General features: G+C 41.5%; 1 protein-coding gene and 1 pseudogene across 1 annotated transcript; one reads left to right on the forward strand and one right to left on the reverse strand.

The window, feature by feature from the left end:
- Nucleotides 1-1,616: 1,616 nt before the first annotated feature.
- On the reverse strand, nucleotides 1,617-3,274 carry LOC138898953 (uncharacterized). The gene is made up of 2 exons (XM_070185063.1): nucleotides 2,665-3,274; nucleotides 1,617-1,891 (listed from the first exon to the last, which is right to left on the reverse strand). The coding sequence occupies exons 1-2, from the start codon at nucleotides 3,272-3,274 to the stop codon at nucleotides 1,617-1,619; spliced, it is 885 nt and encodes a 294-aa protein (XP_070041164.1).
- A 554-nt stretch (nucleotides 3,275-3,828) lies between these two features.
- On the forward strand, nucleotides 3,829-7,326 carry LOC138898954 (protein REDUCED WALL ACETYLATION 2-like; annotated as a pseudogene).
- The last annotated feature ends 6,434 nt before the right edge of the window (nucleotides 7,327-13,760 follow it).

The following is a 13,760-nucleotide window of genomic DNA, read 5'->3' on the forward strand; positions in this document are numbered from 1 at the left end:
TTCGTACAACCCAGTCCAGGCAGAAGAGTTAGTGAAGGTGACTTGGGAGACCGAGCAGGCGAAGAGTTAGTGAAGGTGAATTTCGAAAGTTGAGGTCGAAGAACATCACGTCAGTGAAGGTGCAGTGGAGGGGTCATCCAGTCGAGGAGGCGACTTGGAAGACCGAGCATGATATGCGCATTAGTTATCCTCATCTCTTCACCACCTCAGGTATGTATCTATACTCGTTCGAGGACGAACATTTGTTTTAAGAGGGGGAAGATGTAACGACCCGACCGGTCATTTTGAGAGAATTAGCCCCGAACCCATAATTATTTCTTCCTCTACTTCATTTTGTGGTTATGTAACTTGCCGGGAGGATTTGTTTTCGGTTTCGAAGTGACATAGGACACATAGTCCCTAAAATGGAAGTTTAAGTTCTAGGAATTAGTCGTAGGTTGAATTGTGTGAAGGCGACTTCAGAATGGAGTTTCGATGGTCCCAATAGCTCCGTAGGGTAATTTTGGTCTTAGGAGCGTGTTCGGATGTGGAATTGGAGGTCCGTAGGTCATTTTAGCGTCAATTAGCGAAAGTTGGAAAATTGGGTGATATTTGAGAAGTTGGCCAGTGGTGGAATTTTTGATATCGGGGTCGGATCTCGATTCCGGAAGTTAGAGTAGGTCAGTAATGTCAATTATGACTTGTGTGCAAAATTTAAGGTCAATCAGACTTGATTTGATAGGTTTCGGCGTCGGATGTAGACGTTTAAAGTTTTAAAGTTCATTAGGCTTGAATCGATGTGCAATTCGTATTTTTAGCGTTGTTTGATGTGATTTAAAGGCTCGACTATGTCTGTATGATGTTTTAGGACTTGTTGGTAAGTTTGGTTGAGGTCCCGAGGGTCTCGGACCGGTAGAGTGTACGCATACCTTACCCCTACCTAAAGAAGATAGAGAGGTTATTTTCGGAAGACCTTCGGCTCAGGAAAGATAGAGAGGAAGGAGTAACAACAAGCAACAATACCAGCAAACTAAATAGAAGACCGAAGCAAAAGAAACAATAATCAATAACAGAAATCTAATAATAAGAAAGTACAAGACTACCATCGAGGAATGCATTAAAACTAATGGAACGAGTAAGGATAGCACTCGACTACCTTACCTTGTACCTTAATTCTCAATCTCCACTCCTTACTATCCAAGGACTTGTCCTCGATAAGCTGGAGAATCGCCATGTCTTGCCTAATCACCTCTCCCCAATACTTGTTCGACCTACCTCTACCTCTCCTTATGCCCTCCAAGACCAACCTCTCACACCTCCTTACTGGGACATTTGTGCCTCTTCTTTTCACCTATCCGAACCATTTAAGTCTCGCTTCTCGCATCTTGTACTCCACAGGGGCCACACCCACCTTGTCCCGAATAACTTCATTCCTAATTTTATCTAACCTGGTATGCCTGCACATCCATCTCAACATCCTCATTTCTAGTCCCTTTATCTTCTGGATATGGGAGTTCTTGACTGGCCAACACTTAGCTCAACATAGTCGGTCTGACCACCGCTCAATAGAACTTACCTTTACGTTTTAGTGGCATATTCTTAACACAAAAAGCACCGGAAGCGAGCCTCCATTTCATCTACCCCGCGCTAATACGATGTGTGACATCCTCGTCAATCTCCCCATTCCCTTGTATAGTTGGCCTATGGTACTTGAAACTATCTCTCCTAGAGATGACTTGTGAATCAAGCCTCACATCTTCGTTCAGTTTCTGAGCCACTCCACTGAACTTGCACTCCAAGTATTTTATCTTAGTCTTACTCAACTTGAAATATTTAGACTCCAGAGTCTGCCTCCAAACCTCTAACCTCGCGTTAACACCACCTTGCGTCTTGTCAATCAGTACTATGTCATCTGCAAATAACATGCACCACGACACCTCTCCTTGAATGTGGCGCGTTAGTGTGTCGATCGCAGGGTAGATAAAAATGAGTTGATGGCTTACCCCTGATGCAGCCCCATCACAACTGGGAAGTGTTCCGAGTCCCCTCTCACTGTCCTCACCCGAGTCTTAGCACCATCATACATGACCTTAATAGCCCTATTGTATGCTACAAGAACACCTCTAGCCTCCAAACATCTCCACAGAACCTCCCTCGAGACTTTATCGTAAGCCTTCTCTTAGTCGATGAACACCATATGCAGATCCCTCTTCCTCTTCCTATATTGCTCCATCAATCTCCTAACAAGATGAATAGCTTCCGTAGTTAAACATCCCGGCATAAATCCGAACAGGTTTTCGGAGATAGACACACTCTTCCTCACCCTCAGCTCCACCACCATCTCCCACACCTTAATAGTATGGCTAAGTAGCTTGATACCCCTATAGTTGTTGTAATTTTTGATATCATCCTTGTTCTTGTACACAGGGATCATCGTACTCCACCTCCATTTTTCGACATCTTCTTTGTCCTAAAAATGACATTAAATAACCCAGTGAGTCATTCCAAGTATGCCTTGCCTACGTTCTTCCAAAATTCGGCTAGGATTTCATCTGGACCGACCGCTCTTCCCCTGCTCATCTTACGCATAGTCCCCTCTATCTCCTCAACTTTTATATGCCTATAATTCCCAAATTCTCGACGTATTTCGGTGCGTTCCAAGTCACCCAGCACAATGTTCCTAACCCCTCTCTTTGTTCAAGAGTTTTTGGAAGTAAGTCTGCCATCTCCGTCGAATATGTTCCTTGTCAAACAAAACTCTGCCTTTCTCGTCTTTGATGCACTTCACTTGGTCCAGGTCACGAGCCTTCCTTTCTCTCACATTAGCTAGCCTATACAGCTTCTTATCCCCTTCTTTTCCCCGAAGTTCTTCATACAGGCGTTCAAGCACTGCAATCTTAGTCGCCGTAACCGCTAACTTCGCTTCCTTCTTAGCCATCTTATACCTCTCCCTATTTGTCCTCTTCTCCTCCTTATCCACACTCTCCAATAGCTTTAGATACATCGCTTTTTTGGCTTTCAATTTACCTTGGACCTCTCCATTCCACCACCTGTCCCTTTTGTGACCGCCAGAGTAGCCCTTCGAGACCCCTAGTACCTTTCTAGCAGCCTCCCTAATGCAATTCGCAGTCGTGGTCCACATACCACTTGCATCCCCACTACTCCTCCATGCCCCCATAGCCAGCAGCTTAGCCCCTAACTCCTGGGCTTTGTATATAGCCAAAGCTCCCCACTTGATCCTAGGTAGACTATACACAACCATCTTTCTTCTCTTCCTCATGATCTCAAAATCCATGACCAAGAGCCTATGCTGGGTCATGAGGTTCTCACTCGAGATGACCTTGTAGTCCGCTCAAAGACCTTTATCGAACTTTCTGAAGAGCAGGTAATCAATTTGGGTCTTGGCCACCGAACATTGGAAAGTGACCAAGTGCACCTCCTTCTTCCGAAAACTTGAGTTAGCATAATCCTATTACTACTATTACTACTACTATCACCACTACTACTACCACTACTACTACTACTACTATTGTTGTTGTTGTTGATGATGATGCTCTCCTTGCGAAAGTATACAGCATTGGGAAACATTTCTCATTTTTGTACTTTGTCTCTCTAGAATGAGTATCAGTTTAGTCTCAAATTCAAACATGATGGTAAGTATCATAAACAGTGCGAGTAAATATATTCCAGTTCTTTGATTACCTAAATGATACAATGACAAAATTTCTTAGCCTTTTATAATATTCATCCTAGTGTCCATTGTTCATATTTTCATGTCTTATGCTCCGTAATTAGTGGGAGTTAAGGTGGCAGGAAGTTGATGAATATATGGTTCTTTTTTTTAAGTTTGGATAGTATGCCTTTACTGCACCACAAATACATGATGCATATCTTCATCCAGCAAGCGCTTTCATCCTCAATCTAATTTTGGAGAGTTCCTCTCACATATCACAGTAGGCATTCTGATATCAATTTGGTTGAGTTGGGAAATGTAGCAGTCAAAGAAGATGACAGAGCTGTTCTATTGGAAGGAGGTGGGCTTCAATCAGCATCGCCTAGAATGAGGAGCTCATCTGTGACATCTCAGATTGCTAGGTTTGAAACTCTATATTAGCTATAATCAGAGATTCTCAGTTCATCAGCTCATGTAAGGTAAACACCTCAGGTTTTGCTTGATGGATGAAAGTTTCTTGCTTGAGAATCGATTAACTCTTAGAGCAATGTAAGTGGAATTTCATGATCCAAGACTTAAGTTCCTGACCATGGCTCAGCTTGTTGTTTCTCATGCCTACCTATTTATCTGCAGATCAGAGTTTGGTGCCCTTTTGACTTACTTTTACCTATCTGACCGTACAAATCTATTTGGTGAATCAAAAAAGGTATAGTAAACCTTTTCCTTATCTTTTGTGCTTTCACCATGGGCCAGTGACGTTGTGTATGTATAATTGTTAACCAGAGAAATATTGAAACTGTCTTTTTGAGGTAAAAACAGGAGGACGAGTTTTAACTGTGCAGCATTTGCACAATTAACTAAAATAGCAGGGACAGATGCTGCTCTGTCTCTCCTTTTTACTGTTTTCTTGTTTGCTACAGTTTTGACATTTTAGGCCAAGTATTTTTTCAGTATTAGGATGGATAAGGTGGTGTTTTTGTTCCTGAGTTCTGTTACAGCACCCTGTGATTGTGCTTACAATAATAATGTTACATAAAACTGAGTTGGCCCATGTTGTGTGCTATATCTGGATGGAGCATCTTTATATCCTTTCACAATGTGGAGATCCAGATTCAAGGATAACCAGTACATTTCCTTCAAAATAAAAAAGCAAGTACAATCAATATTTGTTTTAAAAAAACTACAACTGATCAAGTATCATAAACTCTATTTTGCATAGCTTTTTATTAGTTCAAGATCATTTGCAACTTAGCATAAATTTAAAAGCTCTAGTCTTTAATGTTTCATTTATGTTCAGGAAGCTGGTTGTATGTGGTCTTCTGCTTCTAACCGGCTTTAGATTGTATTTGCAGAGCTACAATCGTGATCTTTTCCTCTTCCTCTACTTCCTTCTCATCATTATCTCAGCAATTACTTCTTTTACAATCCACCATGATAATTCACATTTCTTTGGGAGATCCATAATGTATCTGAATAGGCATCAAACTGAAGAATGGAAAGGATGGATGCAGGTAAGTCAGCTTTTGGCATGATCTACTAGCTGATAATCCATGATATCTTTTCTCTTACTTTTTCCTGCATATGTCAGAATGAGAAACTGACTTCATGTTGTAACGTTATCTTTCACCCATTGTTGTGAGTTTTAAACCTCCTCATGACACGAGTTTGACAATCAGAATTGTTAGAGAATAGTAAATGGCTGTAATATATGCAATGAGAAAACTTGGACATGCTTTCCCCTGTTGAGTATGTGGCCCGAAAAAAAAAAGGATTGTACTGTAGATACTAGGAGAGAATAGGATGTCCGAGCTTGAATAAACCCCTCTCCCACGGGGGATTGTTTGACTAAGGAAACAAAGAGGTCCATCCGCAGCATTTACAACGGCATAACTTCATTCCATCCGCAGCATTTATAATGGCATAACTTCAATTATTAGGAAAAATTGATGGCATAACTTAAAAGTAAATATTTTATTCCAACTGCAATACTTGGAAATGCATGTTTCTTATACTACTTCGACAACCAGGCAGTATCTTTTGGATAACTCGGAATCAGTGACAGTATTCCTTCTCATAAACATCTGTCGGTTTATTTTCTGTCTATAAGTTTCAGCTGCATTCGCCGCACCACTTCTGGGTTCTCACATTTTGATCTTTTGTAACAGGTATTATTTTTAATGTATCACTACTTTGCTGCTACAGAAATTTACAATGCTATACGAGTTTTTATAGCTGCATATGTATGGATGACTGGATTTGGAAACTTCTCTTACTATTACATCCGCAAGGATTTCAGCATTGCAAGATTCACTCAGGTACTCTCTTCTCCTTGACTTTGCAGATCTTATGTACAGGAGTTTCCTTAATAGGCTTCTGAAAATTTTACTTTATGATGCACAGATGATGTGGAGGCTCAATTTATTGGTATTCTTTAGCTGCGTTGTCCTTAACAACAATTACATGTTATACTACATATGCCCCATGCACACTCTTTTCACTCTGATGGTTTACGGAGCCCTTGGTATATTCAACAAATACAATGAGAATGGGACTGTTATTGCCGGTAAAATCATTGCCTGCTTCTTGGTTGTTATTCTGATGTAGGAAGTTCCGGGAGTTTTTGAAGTGGTTTGGAGCCCATTTACTTTCTTCCTTGGTTGGTAACTTGGATTTGTTTTTATCTTCCTTCTCCTTAGTCACGACTGATTACTAACGCTTCTGTGTATGCATATATTTTAGGATATGCTGACCCAGATCCTTCAAAACCAAAGCAGTCTCTCTTGCATGAGTGGCATTTCCGTTCAGGCCTTGATCGTTACATATGGATAGTTGGGATGATATATGCATACTACCATCCAACAGTAAGTTCTCGTTCAGATTTTTCAACTTTTACCTGTCAGTCAGTCCACAAATGAACTTTTAAAACTGTCAGACTACCTGTCTGTTGTCTTTTTCTGAAATATTCAGTTCGTTCCTTAACGATGTAAGTTCATAATTGATTCAAGTTTCATCTATCAGGTAGAGAGATGGAAGGAGAAACTTGAGGAAACTGAAGTGAAACGTAGGATATCAATAAAAGCAGTTGTCGCCATAATTTCACTTGCAGTATCTCCTCTCTCTTTTTCCACTATCTGGTGTTTCGAACTTCTATCCCATGTTTACATATTGTACAAATTTCAGATGGGATATCTTTGGTTTGAGCACATATACAAGCTTCCAAAGATCACATATAACAAATATCATCCTTACACATCTTGGATTCCGATAACGTATGTCTTTTTCTTCTATTGATTGCTCAGTAACTTTGGAAGTTTCTTCTTTCACTAGTGAATTATGTCCTGCCTGTTCCCTTCTAATATACTGTTTGGTATTTTTATCTAACAGTGTCTACATATCCTTACGGAATGTTACCCAATATTTTCGCAGCTACTCATTAACCCTTTTTGCGTAAGTAAATTTGCATTAGAAAGTTTCATTTGCAGTTCCTTTGTCATATGTTTTAGTTCATGAAAAGGCATTGAAAGTCGGTGAATTCATGGAAGAAATATATAAGTAGACATTGCATTTTGGTTTGTTACTTCAAGAGAGACCACTTATTGCAGTATATTGCTTTCTTGACCTGTAGATGGCTTGGGAAGTGGAGGGATGAGTTTCCAATATTTAGGGTTCTTTGAGTTTGGAATTGGAACATAGGGAAGACACGGAATATATGAAATAACCTATTTTATTGTCTTTTGTCTTGTTGGGTTTTAGTTTGGGCTTCAGATTAAGGTTATGTAGATAGAATCTACTTAGTGGATAGTGAATTTACAAGCCCACACATAAATAATATCTTTAAAACATTGAAAACTATAAAATAGTTTAGAAAATACTTACAAATTAGATTTTAGTGATTATTTTTTATGTATAAATGTTTTGTAATTTATATATATATAATGTCGGTTTGGTTTAGATTCGGTTTGACTTTTTTTTTTGTTTACCAAACCAAACCAAGAGTGTTCGGTTTTTTATTTTCCAACACCAAACCAACCAAACCAAATCACATGTCGGTTTTTTTCTTCGGTTTGACTTGGTTCGTTGGTTCGGTTTGGCTTGATTTGGCTTACACCCCTAATTGTAGAACACGAAATCTACAACAAAACTTATGCTATACTCTATTCCCAAGCTAAATAATATAACTTTACTTTCTGTTTTGTTATTGTCCTTATTTTTGTCCTCGGAAGCATCGCGCCCGGAGCCAGGCCTGTTATTTTCTTTGATTTTAACACTAAGTCTTATTTTTAATCTAATTTATTTATCATTTTAGGGCTTAGACAGCTGCATAATTGAGTTGATCCTTGCATATATTATTAACTCGTTTGGTTCTTTGTTTCATAGGAAAAATCGAAAAAATGGCAGCTAACGATCTCAACATCACGCACAAGGTTGAGGCACACGAAAATCTGCCTCAACATGAGGATTCAATCAGTGACACCCGCAACGAGGGGGACGTAGCAACTCCGGTCCATGGCGGACGATATCCCCGACATGTGCGGGAGATGACTCGTAATGACGACAAAGACGAACATGTTGCAAAAACGATAAGGATATTGAGAGAGCAGCAAAAGGCCATCATGGGCCATCTCTCAAGGCAGGACCAGGTCATGACGAAACTAAAGCAAGTATTATCAGGCACTTCCAACAATGTGAACGGAAGAGGCCCAGCTCCTCCGACGCTCTTGCAAATCAGACGACTCAAAAAGTTGATAATAATACCCCGAGAGGTAAGGTCGGCTTCGTGGTGCGATAGCGGATCAGGTAATGACAACGGTAATGACCCCTTCAAAACCTAACTCATAAGATTCATGAGGCAAATGAACGAGCGGATGGACCAGAACGAGAAGGAGTTTCATGCCCGAATGGACCAAATTCCGGGCACACCACCAGTTTTGAAGGGCCCAGATTCGAAGAAGTACACCAAGTTACCATTTAAGCCGAGCGCAACACCAGAATTGATTACAAAATGGTTCAAGATGCCAGACATACCAAAATATGATGGGACTTCAGATCCTCAGGAGCATGTCATAACATATACAACAACGGTGAAAGGAAACGACTTGGCTCAATATGAGATTGAGTCGGTTCTGCTGAAAATATTCGGAGAAGCCCTCACAAAAGGGGCCTTGACATGGTATTCGCTTTAAACCGAATACTCAATTGATTCTTTTGAAATGCTCATAGATTCATTCATAAAGGCCCATGCCGGGGCCAGAAAGGTCCAATCGCGGAAGGCGAACATATTCAGGATCGCACAGGGTGAGTCCAAATTGATGCGGGAGTTCGTTATTAGGTTCTAGAAAGAGAGGATGCTGCTACCGATTGTACCAAACGAGTGGGCAGCGGAGGCATTCACTAAAGGTTTGAACCCGAAGAGCTCGGACACCTCCCGAAAATTGAAGGAAAGCCTGCTCGAGTTCTAAGCGACCACATGAGCGAATGTCCATAACCGCTATGATTCGAAGATAAGGATAGAAGATGATCAACTCGGGTTCCCGACATCAACCAAGGGACGGGACCGAGACAAGAACCGGGATAAGTTCAAGGATTATTTTGATGCAGACCGATGATCTTCCAAAGGCTGATTATTGCCTTACGAGAGAGCTGAAGGACGCAGCAGCAAAGGGTTCCAGTCTTCTGATAGGTTCGCTCCCGATTGAAGAACTGACTGTGATCAGAACAACAGGTCACTACAAGAAAAAGAGGTAGCAGGGACCCATGATTCCTCATATCCCAAGCTGTCAGATTATAATTTCAACATCAGAGTAGTGGAGCTGGTATCGGCGATGAGAAACATCAAGGAAGCACGATTCCCGAGGCCAATCAGATTTGATCCCAGCAAGAGAGATCCCAGCTTATGGTGCAAATATCATGGAACTCACGGTCACAGAATTGGGGAATACCGACATCTATGTGAGGAGGTGGCAACGTTGTTGAAGAACGGCCATGTTAGGGAGTTCTTGAGCGACCGGTCCAAGACCAATTACGGTCGCGGCCGAGACAATGCAGAACCCTCGAAGATAGAAGAAGACCCTCCTTGGCTAACTATCAACATTATTTTCTGAGGGAATGAGATCAATGGTGTAAATTTCTCGGCAACCAAGAAAACAAAGGTATCAGTGACTCACAGCAAGAGACTCCGTGAAGTCGCCGAAGACGACATCAACTTCACTGAGGAAGACGCTGATGTACTTCTTCTACCGCACAACGATGCCCTGGTAGTTTCTCTTAATGTTCTAGATTTCAAGATTAAACGTGTTTTGGTTGACCCAGGAAGTTTAGTTAACATTATTCAATGTAGAGTGCTGGAGTAAGCCAAATTAACTGGGAGTATCATTCCGGCAACAAAAATCCTTGCCGGGTTCAATTTGACGAGCGTAACAAATCGAGGGGAGATCCTGCTTCTCCCCAAAGGGGTTACGAAGACCACCTTATTTGAAGTGATGGACGGCGACATGGGCTACAACATAATTCTCGGTAGACCATGGTTACATGAGATGAAGGCCGTACCATCAACATATGACCAACTATTGAAATTCCTGACCCCAGAGGGAATCAAGCAAATAAGAGGACATCAACTGACAGCGAGAGAAATGAACGATGTATCAGTTTCCAGCAGTAAATGGGAGAAACTCAACAAATAGTAATTACAGGAATCGACGCCCGCTCCCGAGCCAAGAGAAGATGATAAAGGCGAGGAGTCATCGGAATCCCACCAGGAACCGAGATACTTTCAGGTACCGGAAGAGATAGATGAAACCAAGCCCATGATAGAAGAACTCGAACAAGTGGCTTTGTTCGAGGAATTCCTGGAGAGAAACTTTCACTGGGGAACATGACTTAATCCTGAGCTCAGGTCAGGATTTATTAATTTCGTTAAAACTAACATTGATTGTTTCCCATGGTCGTACGCGGATATGACAAGTATCCCACTAGAGGTGGCCTTGCATAAGCTAAGCCTGGACCCAAGCGTCTCACCGGTAAGGCAGCAGAAGCGCCCGATAGTCGAAGTCAGGAACATGTTTTTTAAAGAAGAGGTAACTCGGTTATTCGACATCGGTTCAATATGGGAGGTAATATATCCCTACTGGATAGCTAATATAGTTGTAGTTCCAATAAAGAATAACAAATTTTGAATGCGTGTCGATTATAAAGACTTGAATAAGGCATTCCCAAAAGATTCATTGCCACTGTCGAACAACGATCCAATGATTGATGCAACGGTCGGGCACGAGTTAATGAGTTTCCACGATTCCTATTCCGGGTACAATCAAATTAAGATAAACCCAGAGGATTAGGAAAAAACTTTGTTCCTAATGAACTTTGGTACATATTGTTATAATGTGATGCCCTTCGGTCTTAAAAATTGTAGAGTCACTTATGAGAGGCTCGTGAACAAGATGTTTGAGAAAAACATAGGTAAAACAATGAAAGTATACAAAGTTGACATGTTGGTCCAGTCTTTGAATGCAGGTGGCCATTTAAAACACCTCCACAAAACCTTCGATATCATGAGGAAACACAACATGAAATTCAATCCCGAAAAATGTGAATTCGGGGTTAGCTCTGGTAAGTTCTTGGGTTTCTTGGTTTCACAAAGGGGGATCGAGGTAAATCCCGATAAGATCAAAGCCATCGAGGACATCCCAGACCAGCTGACAAGCGTGAAAGAAGTCCAAAGGCTAACCGAAAGATTGGCCGCTCTAAGCAGGTTCATCTCTCGATCTTCGAACAAATGTCATCACTTCTTCTCACTTATGAAGAATAAGAAGAACAATTTAGAATGGAATCCAAAATGCCAACATGCCTTAAAAGACCTGAAATGTTATCTATCAAGCCCTTCGCTACTATCAAAACTGGGGGAAGGTAAACAATTGCTAATATACTTAGTGGTCTCGGAGGTAGCGGTAAGTGTAGTTCTAGTCTGGGAGGAAGAAGATACACAATCTTCTATCTATTATGTTAGTAAAATTTTGTCAGGAGAAAAACTCGTTATCCGTACCTCAAAAAACTGGCCTTAGCTCTCGTAATCGCCTCTCGAAAGTTTAGGCCTTATTTTTAGTGCCACCCGATAACCATGGTGACAACCTTTCCCTTGCGGAATGTCCTTCACAAACCTGAGTTGTAAGGTCGGTTGGCTAAATGGGCAATTGAAATTAGTGGATTTGATATTGAATATAAGCATAAGGTTGCGATCCGATCATAAGTTTTGGCCGACTTTGTGGCCGATTTCATCCCCGGTTACTGCCTTTTGCTGCAAAAGAAGTGATAATGGTGTCAGAAACGACATCAGGAGTTTGGACCTTGTTCACGGACGGGAGCTTCCAATGTGAAAGGGTCTGGGCTCGAGGTGGTCCTAATCATGCCTTCGGGGGAAACCCTGAGGTAGGCTATAAAAACTATTTTGTTGACTAACAATGAAGCTGAGTATGGGGTTTTGATTGCAGGACTTGAACTGGCCCCAGGACTTGGCTTCATGATCATTGAAATCAAATGTGATTCCCAACTAGTAGTAAATCAAGTACATGGAATTTTCGACACAAAGGAGGAACGCATGCAACAGTATGTGATTAAAGTTCAAACTTTTCTTGCACGATTTAGGGAGTGGTCGATCACACACATCCTGAGAGAAAAAGAACGTAGAAGCAGATGCATTGGCCAATTTGGGGTCGTCCACGGAGATGAAAGGATCAAAATCCGGTACTATTCTTCAACTTATGCATTCGGTACTGGATGTGGACGGCTATTGTGAAGTAAATACAACTAACCTTGTCTGGGACTGGAGGAATGAGTTTATCGATTACCTTTAGCATGGTAAGCTGCCCGAAGACCCAAAGGCATCCCGGGCACTATGCACCAAAGCGGCTTGCTACAGCCTCTAGGGTGGACAATTATATAGAAGATCGTTCCAAGGCACGTTGTCCCAATGTTTAGGAGCCTCGGAGACAGACTACGGCATCAGAGAGGTCCATGAAGGAATTTGCAGGAACCATTCCGGTGCAGATTCGTTGGTGCTAAAACTGATTAGGGAAGGATACTACTGGCCCCTGATGGAGCAAGACGCAAAGGCGTTTGTCCATAAACATGATAAGTGTCAGCGCCACACGCAATTGGTACATCAGCCGGCGGAGCTCTTGCATTTGGTTTTGTCCCCATAGTCATTCATGAAATGAGGGTTGGATATAGTTGGGCCATTGCCACCGGGTCCGGGAAAGGTAAGATTTATTCTAATTTTAAATGATTACTTCACTAAATGGGTTGAAGCAGGTCCTTACTAAAAGATCGATGAGCACGAAGTGGCCGACTTCCTGTGAGAAAACATAATTTGCCGGTTTGGAATACCGAAGGAGATCGCCTGTGATAACAGACCACTATTCATATGCTCCAAGGTCACAAGATTTCTTGAAGATCTGAAAATCAAAAGGATTACTTTCTCACCATATCATCCGAGCACTAATGGACATGCAAAATCAACCAATAAGGTGATTATTCAAAACCTCAAAAAGAAGTTTTTAATAATCAAGCATGGGAGAGACACCCTTCTCTCTCGTATACGACTCAGAAGCTTTGATCCTGGTGGAAGTAGGAGAACCATCCTTACAGTTCTTCCGAGCAGACGAAGAATCAAATGATGAGGCATTGCTGGTAAAGTTGGAACTGCTCGATAAACGCAGGGACTTGGCACACTTTAAGATGGTGGCTCAGAAACAAATGATGGAAAGATACTATAACCGGAGGGCCAATCGTCGCTACTTTAAGGTAGGAGACTTGGTTTTGAGGAAAGTGACTCAGAGCACTCGGGAAATCAATGCTGGAAAGCTAGGTCCGACGTGGGAAGGTCCTACCCGATTTTTACTATCACCGAAAAGGGATTATACGAGCTGGAGAATCAAGATGGAATCAAATTTCCAAAATCAAAAGGTATTACTGCTAATGGATCCTACTTGTACTGAAAGTATGTGCTGCACTCTTTTTTCCTTCGATCCCAATCAAGTTTTTCTGGTAAGGTTTTAAATGAGGCATCAACGGAAAACATAATACGAAGGGAGCATCATCAACAACGTTAAGACCT

Source organism: Nicotiana tomentosiformis, chromosome 9, assembly GCF_000390325.3.
Source record: "Nicotiana tomentosiformis chromosome 9, ASM39032v3, whole genome shotgun sequence".
NCBI lineage: Eukaryota > Viridiplantae > Streptophyta > Magnoliopsida > Solanales > Solanaceae > Nicotiana > Nicotiana tomentosiformis.

Excerpts from the sequence above, each read along its gene's own strand:
- LOC138898953 (XM_070185063.1), bottom strand. The coding sequence starts at position 3,274 with ATGGATTTTGAGATCATGAGGAAGAGAAGAAAGATGGTTGTGTATAGT. Across the intron at positions 1,892-2,664 it reads ACTCTTGAACAAAGAGAGGG|ATGACATAGTACTGATTGAC; the intron begins GTTAGGAACATT and ends TGTTATTTGCAG.